This window comes from Bombina bombina, chromosome 3 (assembly GCF_027579735.1).
Source record: "Bombina bombina isolate aBomBom1 chromosome 3, aBomBom1.pri, whole genome shotgun sequence".
Lineage (NCBI taxonomy): Eukaryota > Metazoa > Chordata > Amphibia > Anura > Bombinatoridae > Bombina > Bombina bombina.
The window spans coordinates 1,217,217,827-1,217,231,960 of NC_069501.1; the positions used below are offsets into that span (position 1 = coordinate 1,217,217,827).

At 41.2% G+C, this 14,134-nt stretch overlaps 1 protein-coding gene across 1 annotated transcript in view; it reads left to right on the top strand.

Annotated features, from left to right (window-relative positions):
* Nucleotides 1-14,134, top strand: part of GAB2 (GRB2 associated binding protein 2) — a 491,597-nt gene that overhangs the window by 414,886 nt on the left and 62,577 nt on the right. Inside the window, exons 3-5 of the mRNA XM_053708678.1 lie at nt 2,626-2,869; nt 7,877-8,451; nt 13,982-14,076. Coding sequence (XP_053564653.1) covers nt 2,626-2,869; nt 7,877-8,451; nt 13,982-14,076 — 914 coding nt within the window. The remainder of the gene's footprint in view (nt 1-2,625; nt 2,870-7,876; nt 8,452-13,981; nt 14,077-14,134) is intronic.

The following is a 14,134-nucleotide window of genomic DNA, read 5'->3' on the forward strand; positions in this document are numbered from 1 at the left end:
CTATGGATTCAGGAAGACTCCTCCCTTCCGATCAATATTTTGGAACTCCGGGCAATCTTCAAATCTGAAGGCTTGGCCCATTCTGGGTTCATCCCAGTTTATCAGATTCCAATCAGACAATATAACCTTGGTTGCCTACATCAACCATCAGGGGGGAACGAGAGGTATCTCAGATACTAGAGTGGGCGGAAACTAACAGCCGTACGCTGTCAGCGATCCTCATTCTGGGTGTGGACAACTGGAAAGCAGACTTCCTCAGCAGGCAATTTTTTTCACCCAGGGGAATGGTCTCTCCACCTCAAGGTGTTTGCAGAGATATGCAGCGAGTGGGGGATGCCGGAGATAGATCTCATGGCATTCCGCCTTAATACCAAGCTACCCAGGTACGGGTCGAGGTCGAGGGATCCTCAGGCAGAACTGATAGATGCCCTTGCAGTGCCATGGAGGATCAGACTCATATATCTTTTTTTTTTCCTCCATTAACGCTTCTCCCTTGTGTGGTGGCCCGTATCAAGCAGGAGTGAGCAGCAGTGATTCTGATTGCTCCATCGTGGCCATGAAGGAGGTGGTTTTCGGATCTGATGGGGATGTCCTCATCTCCTCAATGGTGGAGAGATCTGTTGATACAGGGTCCCTTCTTACATAAAAATCTAGATTCTCTGGGCTGACTGCGTGGAGATTGAAGTTTAGTCATAGCCAAGAGAGGGTTTTCTAAGAGTGTTATCGACACTCTGATTCAAGCTCGTAAGCCAGTTACTCATCGTATATATCATAAAGTGTGGCGGACTTACTTGTACTAGTGTGAAGTGCGTGACTTTTCCTGGCATAAGGTTTAGGTTGCCAGAATTTTGTCTTTTCTACAGGATGGACTGGAGAAGGGTCTATCTGCTAGTTCCCTGAAGGGACAGATATCGGCCCTGTTGTTGTTACTGCACAGAAGATTGGCCGAATTTCTGGATGTGCAGTCCTTCGTTAAGGCTCTGACTAGGATCAGACCTGCGTTTAGATCTGGGGCTCCGTCTTGGAGCCTCAATCTTGTTCTTCGTGTTTTGCAGCAAGCTCCGTTTGAGCCTATGCATACTGTTGACATTAAATTTTTATCTTGGAAGGTTCTTTTTTTGTTGGCTATTGCCCATGCGCGCAGAGTTTCTGAGATTTCTGCTTTGCAATGTGACCCCCTTATCTTGTTTTCCATGCTGATAAGGCAGTTTTACGTACTAAATTAGGGTTCCTCCCTAAGGTGGTGTCTGATCATAACATTAATCAAGAGATTGTTGTTCCTTCTTTGTGTCCTAATCCTTCTTCAGCGAAGGAATGTTTGCTTCATAATTTAGATGTAGTTCGTGCCTTGAAGTTTTATCTTCAGGCTACTAAGGAATACAGACAATCTTTCTCCTTGTTTGTTATCTATTCGGGAAGCGTAGGGAGCAGAAGGCTATGATGACTTTCCTATCTTTGTGGTTGAGGAGTATAATCCGCTTAGCTTACGAGACAGCGGGACAACAGCCTCCTGAGAGGATAACGGCTCATTCTAATAGAGCAGTGGCTTCCTCCTGGGCTTTTAAGAATGAAGCCTCTATGAATCAGATTTGTAAGGCGGCTACCTGGTCCTCCTTACACACTTTTTCTAAATTTTACAAGTTTGATGTGTTTGCTTCAGCCTTAGAAAAGTTTTGCAGGTTGTGGTGCCCTCAGACTAGGGTCCGCCTCTCTTTTGTTCCCTCCCATTATTCCTTCAGTGTCCTCTGGAGCTTGAGTATAGTTTTCCCAACAGTAAGGAATGAAGTCTTGGACTCTCCCTGCCTTATGAAAGTAAAACATAATTTATGCTTACACCCTGATGTTTCTCCTACTTTTCCTAGTTCCTTCGACAGAATGACTGGGGGTATAGGAGAAGTGGGAGGGATATTTAAGCCTTTGGCTGGAGTGTCTTTGCCTTCTCCTGGTTGCCAGGTGTTGTATTTCCCAACAGTAAAGAATGAAGTCGTGGACTCTCCAGCCAGGAAGGAAAGGAATTTATCTCGTAAGCATAAATTATGTTTTTTTGCTAAATGAGCACTTAGAAATTCTCCGTGTAGTCACTGCCCACAGCTAGATAAGAGAACAGCCATTACATAACTTAGGTTACATGGTAACATGATTTTTTTTCAGCAAAGGTCCTATACAGAACATGGGCAATATGCTAATTGCAGCTGGCTTATAGGTGTATCCTAGCAACACTTAAACGGAAAAACGCTAACTTGCCTTCCTGCAGAGGCCCCAGCATCCTTGTAGGGCTGTGACAGGAAGTAATTTACACTTAACAAAAGTAATATAAAGTAAATATATTCTATTAGGTATAACCCACTGCTTGGTGTTTTTTATTACAACATTGAAAAAGATTGTTGTATTTGCCGTTAAATGACTACACTGTTCCTTTTGTACGTTGGCAGTATCACCACACGGGGTTTGAAAAAAATTATCCAGTACTGTATATTTGCTTAAATAGAATGCATGTTGATTTTGCATAGATAAATATCCATTTGGTTGACCCACATTCCTCATTTGAATGCAAACATGAAAGCATCACTGTGTTATTAGACAATGGAATTAACAGAGCAATATTTAATTTGTTTTATCTTGCAGACTCGTTGAGAAATATTCAGTCTATAAATCACGGCCCCAGATCCTCCCCTGCAGAGTTCAGCAGCTCCGCCCACCTCCTGCTCAGGGAACGAAAGTCTTCTGCACCATCTCACTCTAGCCATCCTACGTTATTCACATTTGATTCACCTTCTAACCATGTTCACCAGACCACCTTATCTGCAAGTGCCCCCCAGGACTATCTGTATCTACATCAATGCATGAGTCGAAAGACTGAGAATATGAGGTGAGGACACTGGTTATAATAGTTTTATTGTTATATTTCTCATTGTATCTATTATATGATATGTACTAGCAGAAAGTGTCTTCTGGTCCTTTTTTGGGACTGATATGCACTGAATATTGACTGTACACTGCCAAATGAGTTCTTAAATGGAAATAATTTCATGATTTAGATAGATCATGCATTTTAAAAACACTTTATGGTTTTATCATCAAATGTACTTCTTTCTCTGTCTATCCTTTATTAAAACTTTCCATAGCATACTGACCCAGGATCATACTTGTGTCTTGAACACTATATGGCAGCAGTGTTTGCAACAATGTTATTAGACATGTACATTCGACTTCAGCAAAATTCATATTTATATGGATTTGGTGTTTGATTTAAAAACAAATCACTGATTAAAATCGTCAACAAAACTAATGAAGAACAAAAATTACTTGGAAAAAAAAACATTTGATTAATTTGTTCTATGCCAGGCGATGTACAAAGAGGCAGGTCAGGGGGAAGAAGTTGATATGATTTTACTAATCAGCTCTTTTCTTTGCAATGATTTGCAGGGGGGCTGGCAAATAATGTGTCCAGCTTGTCCAGTCCTGACATAGAATTACTAATGATTGATGTTAATGGCTTCCAGTCAGGCCCTAAATGTTGATTTTAGCCATATAAGCTTGTCCAATCAAATTTAACCTAGCATAGGGAGGTGGGAGAAAAGAGGAAGCACAGCCATTTTCAATCACTTTGACTAGAGCTAATGTGAAGTGTGTGTGTTCCTGGAGTGTTCCAGTCATTTGTCTCTCTTTTGCTCCCTTCAAAGAATATTTTGCCAAATTGCCAGTATGAAACTTGTTAAAGGGACAGTCAACATCAGAATTTTTGTTGTTTAAAAAGGTAGATAATCCATTTTTTCTTCATAAATGGAGAGAGTCCACAGCTGAATTCATTACTTTTGGGAAATAAGAACCTGGCCACCAGGAGGAGGCAAAGACACCCCAGTCAAAGGCTTAAATACTCCTCCCACTTTCCTCATCCCCCAGTCATTCTTTGCCTTTCGTCCCAGGAGATTGGCAGAGAAGTGTCAGAAGTTTGTTTCCGTCTCTTATGAAGGGTAGTAGTCTTCGACATGGGACGGGAGTTTTAAGTAATTCTGTCAGCCTCTCAGTGAGGGCTTGGATGAAAATTAGAGTCCAGAGATGCAGAAAGAGTTTTTCTGCGAAACCATCCCGACTAATTTTAATAACTCCAAAAGCAACCGGCGTTGTCAAACTTCACTTCGCTGCCCGCTTTCTTCTCTCAAGTCCATGGTGGAGGCGAGGCTATTATCCGTCACACTTGAAGGGCTGTGTTCCTGTTCCATGGCGTTGATTCCGGTAAGATCGTTTCATTTTACTTCTTCATGATTCTACTGTAACTCATTTGTTCCTACGAACTCACATGAAAAATACAGGGTCTCAGTGGGACTCCTTTAGTATCTTGGAATCAAGGGTTAATATCTCCTGAGAGGGATTATTGAACAGGGTTATTTTTAATCATGTTTGTTATGTGATTCAATCTTCTTATGTTTAGTGTTAACTGGGCTCGTGGCTTTTGGAACATAACGGCCTTTCGAAGTGACGCAACCTTACGGTCGGACGTGCTTTTTTAGGACTGTATGGTTCTCCTTGTGACCGGGCGTGTTTATGTTCTGGTCTCCCATTTCCGCATTCCTGACTGTGTGGCAACAGAGAATTCTAGTCCGCTGGTGTCTAGTTCATAGGAGGTGGTGAGTGCCGCAGCCATTGTGGGTGTCAGGTGTCGTTTAAATTGTTTTATATTTAGTCAATTTTTTTGGTATCCTTTATCCAGTCATGGAGGATACTGATGTTGAGATTGTTCAACTTTCTGATTCAGATTCTTCGTAATGTGACAAATGCGAATTGGCCCCATTGACTCAGGTCAGTCAGTTATGTTCTTTAGGCTGTTCTAGAGCGCCTTGTTCCTCAGGCTCGGGGATTCAAGGGACTGCTGAGCCATCCGCCTCAGGGGGCCCTGTCCTCTGGGAGGCGAGTTCCCTACCGCTCCCTACTACTACACATGCGGGTAACCCAAGTTATGTTTTTTCCTCCTCGGAGGGTGGATTGGTCCCCCGGAGGTTGTGGTACATTTTCACTTTTACATACTTTTGGCGCTTGCGTGTCTACAAAGTCCAAATGTTTATTTGTGATTGTGTTCATGCTCGATTGCCCCAGGTCTCTCAGCCACAGGAGGGTATGTGCAGTTCCCTGTGGGTGTAACTGTTCCTGAGTGTTGTGTCTTTCGTTACAGGCTGACTCGCCTTCGTGTTCTACTCAGACACGTTTTTGTGCTGTTTGGGGACCCTATCCTCGGTTATGGGACTCATAAGTCTCCTCCTTCGAATGGCTCACCTCGTTAGATATGGGGGGATGAAGTAATCTCCTTTAAGTCTTGTTATCGAGATTCTTCCCAGTTTTGTTGGAAGAATAGGGTTTCCGTTAGGCTGGTCCTGCGGATCTTTCTGTTCTTCTTGGGTGTTAACCCTCGGGTTGCCTGTTATTTTATTTTATCCAGTTAGGATGAATTTTATTTTTATTTTTCATACTATGTTTCCTGTGGGAACTTTCTCTGGGATCGATACTCGCTGTTTGCTTCTGTGGAAGTTGTTCGGGACACGTTAGTCCCATGTTTGTCTGTTTTTTCTTTCTCCCTCTCTGAGGGCGGATTTAGCCAGCTTGGCAGTTATGAACCTGGTTGCAGGCTGGTCCTGCTTGGGTTCAGATCTTCTGTCTCGTGGCTTATTCAGACACGTGGCGCCTATTACACCTTGCTGGTCAGGTTGGGGTGCCGAGTGCTATTAACATTATTTATGTTTCTTGTTATTTGTTTTACAAGTTTCAGCTAAGCATTCTCAAGAGGACTTGCAGGTCCTTGCGGCTCTCGGGATTGTTTCAGTCCTATATAGCCGTCTCTGGTGACTGGGTCAGTGAATTTTGCTGTGCCACTCTCTGTTGCTTCCGATACCCTTGGAACTTAGAGTATTCCATCCCACGTGGTGGGAAAATTAGAGGGTTTAGCGCCTATTTTCTGCCGGTCGGGGCGTTGTTGCTTTAGGAAATTGTCCTTTTTGTACTTGTTCCTTTTAGTGGTTCTCTTCTTCATTGAGACCTCTTGGATTGTTCGTTTCTCCTTGTGGATGGGTCGCCTTCAGGGGACTTAGATTCCCTTCGGGAGTTGGTTGTTACTTTTTCAGGATATTAGACAGTGAGGTCTTTTTTTGGGCTCCGGTTAGGGGTCCTTCCCCGGTGTTGGGAATGCTCTGCATCTCCTTCTTGGGATAGAAGAGGTCCTAGTGATTTTCCACTCATATGGTTCAGGTATTGCCATCCAGGTGGCATCCAAACCCATGTTTTACTGTCCTCTGACTTCAAATCTGAGGTGATGTGGAGGCTTGATGTTGCTCTGTTCGGGTGACTTGTCCTCACTGTTCCCCTTGTGTCTGGAGCTTGTGGCTAGCTGGACAGCTAGCTCAGCATACTAATGCTCTGTGGCTACTCTGTACTGTAGCAAACCGAGGGTTGCTAGTTCGATCCCCTCCCGTTTTTGCATTCAGTGTCCTCTATAGCTTGGGTATTGTTTTCCCAAAAGTAATGAATGCAGCTGTGAACTCTTTCCATTCATGAATAAAAACTTAAATTATGCTTACCTGATAATTTTCTTTTCTTCAGATGGAAAGAGTCCACAGCTCCCCACCCGTATTTATTCTGTGGGCGTCTCTTATTTTTTATTCTTCTGGCACCTTTTCACCCTGGTATTTCTTCTACTGTTCCTCGGCAGAATGACTGGGGGATGAGGGAAGTGGTAGGAGTACTTAAGCCTTTGGCTGGGATGACTTTGCCTCCTCCTGGTGGACAGGTTCTTATTTTCCAAAAGTAATGAATGCAGCTGTGGACTCTTTCCATCTGAAGAAAAGAAAATTATCAGGTAAGCATAATTTGTTATTACCCATTCCCCATTTTTGCATAACTAACACAGTTATAATAATACATGTTTTACTTCTGTAATTACCTTATATCTATGCCTCTGCAGACTGCCCCCTTATTTCAGTTATTTTGACAGACTTGCATTTTTACAAATCAGTGCTCACTACTAGGGACTTCACGTGGGTGAGCTCAATGTTATCTATATGAAACGCATGAACTAACAACCTCTAGTGGTAAAAAACTGTCAAAATGCTTTCAGATTAGAGGCGGCCTTCAAGGTCTAAGAAATTAGCATATGAACCTCCTAGGTTTAGCTTTCAACTAAGATTACCGAGAGAACAAAGCAAAATTGGGGATACAAGTAAATTGGAAAGTTGTTTAAAATTACATGCCCTATTTAAATCACCAAAGTTTTTTTGGGACTTGACTGTCCATTTAATGTGACATCTGGTGCTATAAAAGATGTAAGATATATAAGATTTTTATTAAAATTGTGTATTTTTCTTCATTGGAACTAATTTCTTTAGCGAATATTCTGCTGAAATGAATGCATGTCTGCATGAATGAAATTCAACCAAAATGAAGTTCGGGAAATATCTGAAACCATTTTTTCAGACAAAACAATGTTTTGTCTGTGCACATCTCTAAATGTTATACATTGTTGCAAACCCCACTGCCATATAATACAGATTCCTTTTAACACATTTTTTTAGCAAATATAAATGCATTAAGGATTATATGTAGAGACCCCCCTTTTAAGGGATATGAAACCCATTTTTTTTTCTTTCTTGATTCAGATAGAGCATGCAGTTTTAAGCAACTTTCTAATTTACTCCTAATATCAAATTTTCTTCGTTCTCTTGGTATCTTTATTTGAAAAAGCAAGAATTTAAGTTTAGGAGCCAGCGCATTTTTGGTTTAGCACCCTGGTGGTGCTTGCTGACTGGAAGGGTTTCATATCTCTTTAATAAATTGTTTTTATTTGTTTATTTTTTATCTGTCTTTTTTCATTCTAAATTTGTTTCCTTTTCAGAAGTGCCAGTTTTTCTCAAGCAACAAGATCATCGTTTTTCATGCGGAGTGATACAGCTGTTCAGAAGCTTGCGCAAGGATATGGGCACTGTTTAAATGGAGTTAGTGGACAAGTTCATGGTTTCTATAGTTTACCAAAGCCGAGTAGACTCAATTCTGAGCTCAGGGATAGCGCGTACGATCTCCCTAGAAGCTTTGGCTCGGACACTCCTACAAAGTCAAGCCTTTCTGGGTTGGAATTGGAAAATGAAGACAGTTATAGCTACAAAACACCCAACAATACTTTATGTAAGGAGTTTAGTGAATTGTCCACAGATTCATATGACCTCCCTGGGACACCTTTCTCTGTGTACCAGATACCAAGAACATTTACTTTGGATAAAAATCACAATGCCCTAGCTCTTGCTTCTAATGACTTCCAATCTGCTCCCCCACCACGACCCCCAAAACCAGGACAAGCAGAGACTCGGTGGGGTAGCCAAAACCAGTCTCTTAATGGAGAAAATGGGGGAGTAGTTTCAGTCTCCATTCCAAGGAGGAACACTTTGCCAGCAATGGAGAATAGACGTCATCGAGGTGAGATTTATAGAACATTTGTTTAATTGTCCCTGTGAATAAATTATAATATTGTATCTCGGTTTCAGTATGTGAATTGAAAAGTAAAATTTGAACATTCTCCATCTAAAAATCACATCTCAAAATGGCATGACACAAATATTGCAGCAGTAATGCTGTAAAACAAAATATTGCACGTGAGGTGTTTAAAGGGACAGTAATTGTAATATAAAATGTTTAGCTATGCACAGTAAACAAGCTGTGCAATATACTTTCATTATTTATTATGTCCCAATTTCATGTACTTTTCTGACATTTTCTAATTCTCAGATCTGGAAATGCACACTGCAGATATCTTAAGGCTAACCCTACTACATATATGTTCCTAATTGGCTTCAGCAGATAACAACTGCCAAACAATGCAGTTTATAGTAACATAATATCCTGATTAACCTTGTCTTCTGCAGAAGCAAGCTGGGATTTGCTCCTCCAAATAAGGCAAGTGGTGGGTGGAGTTTGGCTTTTGAAAAACAATTGCAGCAAATAATAAAAATGTTTAGACTTGCGTTATTCAGTTACTAGACAACAGAAATATCTTATAATTACAAAGTGTCTAGTGCCCCTCTGAAGGGATACGAATAATGAGCTAATAAAGTAATTAATTTACATTGAAGCAAAAATCAGTTTGCAAATAACTTTAGTGAGACATATTTGTTAATGTGCTTATGTGCATTGAATACAGTGGTGAGCAATAGGAGCATACAGGGCATTTGCCCGGGTCTAGTTGCAATCCAGAGCTGGTTGCCTTAGCCCTGACCAGTCTCCATCTTTATTATTTGTACACAATTTAAGGCCAGCTCTGCCTCTCACTGCCTTGCTGTGTCTGTGAACCAGTCCCGTCCTCCGCCCCATTTCTGATAGCCAAATCAGGACCAGATCACACCTACCAGTATTACATTAAAATGATCTTCCTCACAATGACTGGCTTCCCTCGTTAAAAAGGATGATCTACCTGGAGTCATTCTGAAGTAATTGATGCCTCCATACTAGTCATCAGAAGCCATTCTGAAGTTTGCTCGCAGGCCAAAATATTTAAATGAGATGACTCTAGAGTCATTCACTGGCTGTTCATGCTTGTGAAGTAATCAGTAAAGTAATCTGCCAATTATTCTGAAGTCATGACCCAGAATTTTTTACCTTAGCTGATGACTTTATAAGTCACTAGCACATCATCAGACATCATCAGTCCTGTAAAGTAGTTTGATGATCATCAAATGACTCCAGGATGGTCTCTAAATTAATCCTCTTTGTCCTGGATTTGTAGAATGATAAATATTTCCCTGCAGAGCAGTCACCACTGATAAATTAGTATTCACTGCGGGATTGGTCTGTGCCATTTGTAGGTGAGGAGCAGTCTTCCCTCTGCCAGTTTTGTGAGCGTTCCAGCAGTGAAACAGTTAATAAGGGAACTACACCTTGCAGTCTGCATGGTGTAGTGTTTGTTAATTGCTCTAATTAACTATTTTGCTGCTGGGCCACTCACAAAACTGGTCTTAGAGGGAACACTGGTGAGGAGTACACATGGATTATTACTGCTCGTGTTGAAATAGCACAGGTCTTGGGATCTGCATGTGTCTTGTCACCTAGTGTCTTCCTGTTGTCTTTCCCCTAGCATAAAATTGCATACTGCCTCTTTGTATTGTCACTTTGTATCTGTAAACTGTATTTTTGTGCTTACCTGAGTTCTGCCCATTGAGCAGGGTTCTCTGAGGTGTCAATTGAGGCTATGCCCACAAATCTAGGGTCTCCTCCTGGCCCTCCAGTCAACAGTAGAATTCATACAGGGGCCTGGTGTGCTTCCCCTGTAAAAAGAGGGCTAACAGTAGTGTATGGAAAGTGAATTTAGTGGAAGGGTTTCCAAGATGGCTGCCATGATGCTTGTTGCCACCATATTTGTACTGGAAAGCTGCATAAATGTTTATTTTCTGGCATAGACTAAACAAGGGCGACAAGGGACTACAGTCACAGAAAGCAGCTCCTCTTAATAATTTGTGTTAATGACTCTGTGTGCCTGATTTTGTGTGATTGTGGATGTCTAGGGTGCTTTGTGTGTGCATGTGGGTGCCTGTAGATGTCTGTGTGTGCTGTTTCTCAGATAGAGTAGCTTACATGCAATGACAAGGACTATTTAGAGCAACCGTGACTACACAGTCTAATAAGCAATAAGCTGTTATTATTTATTTAAATGTGAACTTCAATAACCTATGTTTTTTTTATTACATTTCACTTTTTTTGCTGTTTAATGACACCCATTTTACAAAATTCAGTGACAGGAGGGTGTTACAAACTGTAAATGTTTTAGAACATTGTCAGTTGTTAAATAACAAGTAAGGTTTTTGGGGGGTAACTTAGGGGGTGTTAAGTTAGGGGGTTTAGATGTTAGTGGGTATTTTGAAGTGGAGGTGTTGGCGGTTTAGGGGTTAATGGAGTAGAGGGGACTTTGCAGTGGGTTAGGGGTTAATATTATAGTGGGGACTTTCTAGTGGGCTATGCTGTGGGTTAGGGGTTTATAGTGTAGTGGGGTATGTGGTGTGTTAGGGATTATTAGAGTAGGGGCTTATGGCGATTCAGGTAAGCGCGCGAGTATGGGTGTTAGGTTTTTTCCACTTTTCTCTCTCCTTTGAAGTCTATGGGAGAGTACGTTAACGTGGTCACAATATTGTCAATGATGCTCTTTGCGCATGCCGAGTGCGAGTGAAAAATATTAACTTTCAACTTGTAATACGCATGCTACTTGACAATAGCAAAGAGCAGAAGTCAAGCAGAGCTAGTGTGCGAGCATGAGTGGCAATTACTGATCCACCCGTAATCTAGCCCATAGTAATTTAGGGTCACTAATGCAAAATGGGAAGATGTAATGAAATATACTTCCCCTTATGCCGCATATGCGTGTTGTAAGATGTATTTTAGCATATGAAGCCATGCATGAACATAATAACAATTTGCTTGTCCAAAGAATAGCCAGTTTATTGCTTTTTTAAGACCAATCTATTACTTATAAGTGATACTGTATTTAATAGTCCTCCTTTTCCATACCTCCCAACATTTGTGGCTAGGTATTAGAGACTCAGGAGGTTGACAATTTGAATAGATACAGCCGCTGGATATACCTTGTGCAGCTGTGCAAGCTATCTGGGTACAGCACCACCGTCCCAAATCCAATGAGTAATTAAGGATAGCAACACCAAAATAAAAACAGAATATTTTATTGAATCAAAGCTGTCTCAATAAAATATTTTGTTATTAGTTTGGTGGAGCTGCTATCATTACTTACTCAAGGGACTCAGGAGGTTGAGGGGGGTGTCAATGTTTTGGGTGCAGTACTGTGTTGGGAGGGGTGGGGTTATGGGTATAAAGTTAATATCATGACCTTATCTGGCCAGTGGGCGTGTCTGGTTGGTTTGTGAGCATGTCTGGGTGGTCTGTAGGCGGGACTAAGGGAAATTCTGCAAATCATGCTGTATCAGTGGGACAGAGCTCAGAATTAAGGATTGTCCCTCTGAAATAGGGACAGTTAGGAGGTCTGCTTAGGGCTTGTAATGTAGAGCTGTTATGTAGAGTCAAGGTTAATTGTCTGTTTATAAACAGAGACAAAGTTGAAGAGCCCTCTCTAGGGACAAACAGCAGACCCTGCAACCTTACCTACATCAGGCTTCAAAGCAGGGGTGTATTATGGCCTAGGGCAGCAGATTTGGGAGGGGCAGCACATCTGCCCTGTCCTCTCTCTAAAAGCCAGCACACAGTACAGTGAGCGATAAAGTGCAGGCTTTTACAAAGAACACAAGGCACGTGCACTGATTAAGGTCGCTCTTCACAGGCAGTGCTCCTTTAAACTGTTGCTTCATTTAGAGCCCCCGGCATTTTTGCAGTGGAAGTGTTCTTGGTGAGAAACTTCTTTCCCTCCCTTTTCTCCCCTCCCCTTATTTTCTCTTCCTGTTCTCAGGGAGAAAATGGTATGAGATGCATGCAATTCAACCCACCTGTATGCCAGTGTTTTGCTAATCCATTTTCTTTTGAATTGTTTTGGAAAAAGAAAAAAAAATTTACACACTGACCCAAAAAAATATTGAGGAAAAAAGCTTAAAACCTTTGGGGGGGCAGCAGAATTTTGAGTGCCTAGGGCAGCACAAAACCTAAATACGCCACTGCTTCAAAGTTATTGATCTGTAGCAACTATAGATTACTATGTTTTAATAGGACAGTAAAGTCACAATTAAACTACAGATAGAGCATGTCATTTTAAACAATGTAAAAATCTACTTTTGTTATCTAATTTGCTTAATTCTCTTGATATTCTTTGTTGAAAAGCATACATAGGTAGGCTCAGGAGCAGCAAAGCAATACTGGGAAACTAGCTGCTGATTGGTGGTTGCACATATATGGCTCTTGTCAAGTGTTCAGCTAGCATTGCTGCTCCTTCAACAAAGGATACCAAGATAATGAAGCACATTTGCTTGTAGACATAATTAGAAAGTTGTTTAAAATGCAATGCTCTATCTGAAGCATAAAAGGAAAATTTTTGGTTTATTGTAATTACAAAACCAGTGGCATTTTTAAATAAATGTTTAACCTCTGTGCTGCCAATGAAGGCTACATAACAAAGCACCCTGCACAGCAACACAGCCAAGAGCTTAAATACCTGGTAGAAGTTTCTGGGCTATAAAACATTTATATTCACACCACTTATTGAAAATATACAAGGAGAAAGAGCATCGGCAACTCGAAAATGTATTACACTTAAAATAGCGCACAACAAATATTTTGCTTACTAGATACAATTTGGTTATGAGCGTCAATCTCCCTGGTCAGAAGAGACTGGGGAGATTGAAATTCTCCAACCTAAGCGGAGGAGCACATGGTAGGGATGGAGCGGGCTTGTGCGAACTTGCAGTCGAAGAGGAGAGAAGGGTTTGATAAATTGAGCCCAGAAGTGAGATTGATTCTGTCCAAGAGACTTCTTGGGAGAATGAAACTAATATGGTGACTCCAGCGACCTACTCAAGCGGCGGATTCAAACCCGGTAGAATGGACGATACAGAGGAGGCTAAGGTGGGAGGTCATATGAGACTTGATGCAGTTGGGACTTTTTTTTATTGATGCTCAAAATTGTATCTGGTAAGTGCAATATTTGTTGTGCACTTTTTAAATTGTAATACATTTTCTAGTTGGAGATGCGCTGTCTGCTTGCGTATTTTTATTAGATTACTACTCACACTTGTCAAAATGGAACATCCAAACACCTACACAGCTGCTGAAACACTCAAAAGGGGATTGTTAACGTTTTGGGACATTTTATCTCTTGGACTTTGTAAGACTGTGCACTTTCATTCCATTCCATGGATTTTTTGTTGCTATAACAGACTACTTCTGTCTATGTCTATGTTTTGCTCTTTATAACAATAGCCACATTTGTATCTATACTCACACCATTGTCAATGCTTTTGAGAATCTTTTGCTTTTTGCACTTTAATAAATCTCCTTTACTTTGCAGCATCTTCCTGTGAAGCCTATGATTACCCTCACCTTGGCGACCTCAGAGCTGAACAGTCTGTGGAGTCCATAAATGATGGTTTTAATTCTTATCTGGTGAGTGACTCCAAGCACCAAGATTGTCTTTTACTATACATTACTTTTATTATTATTA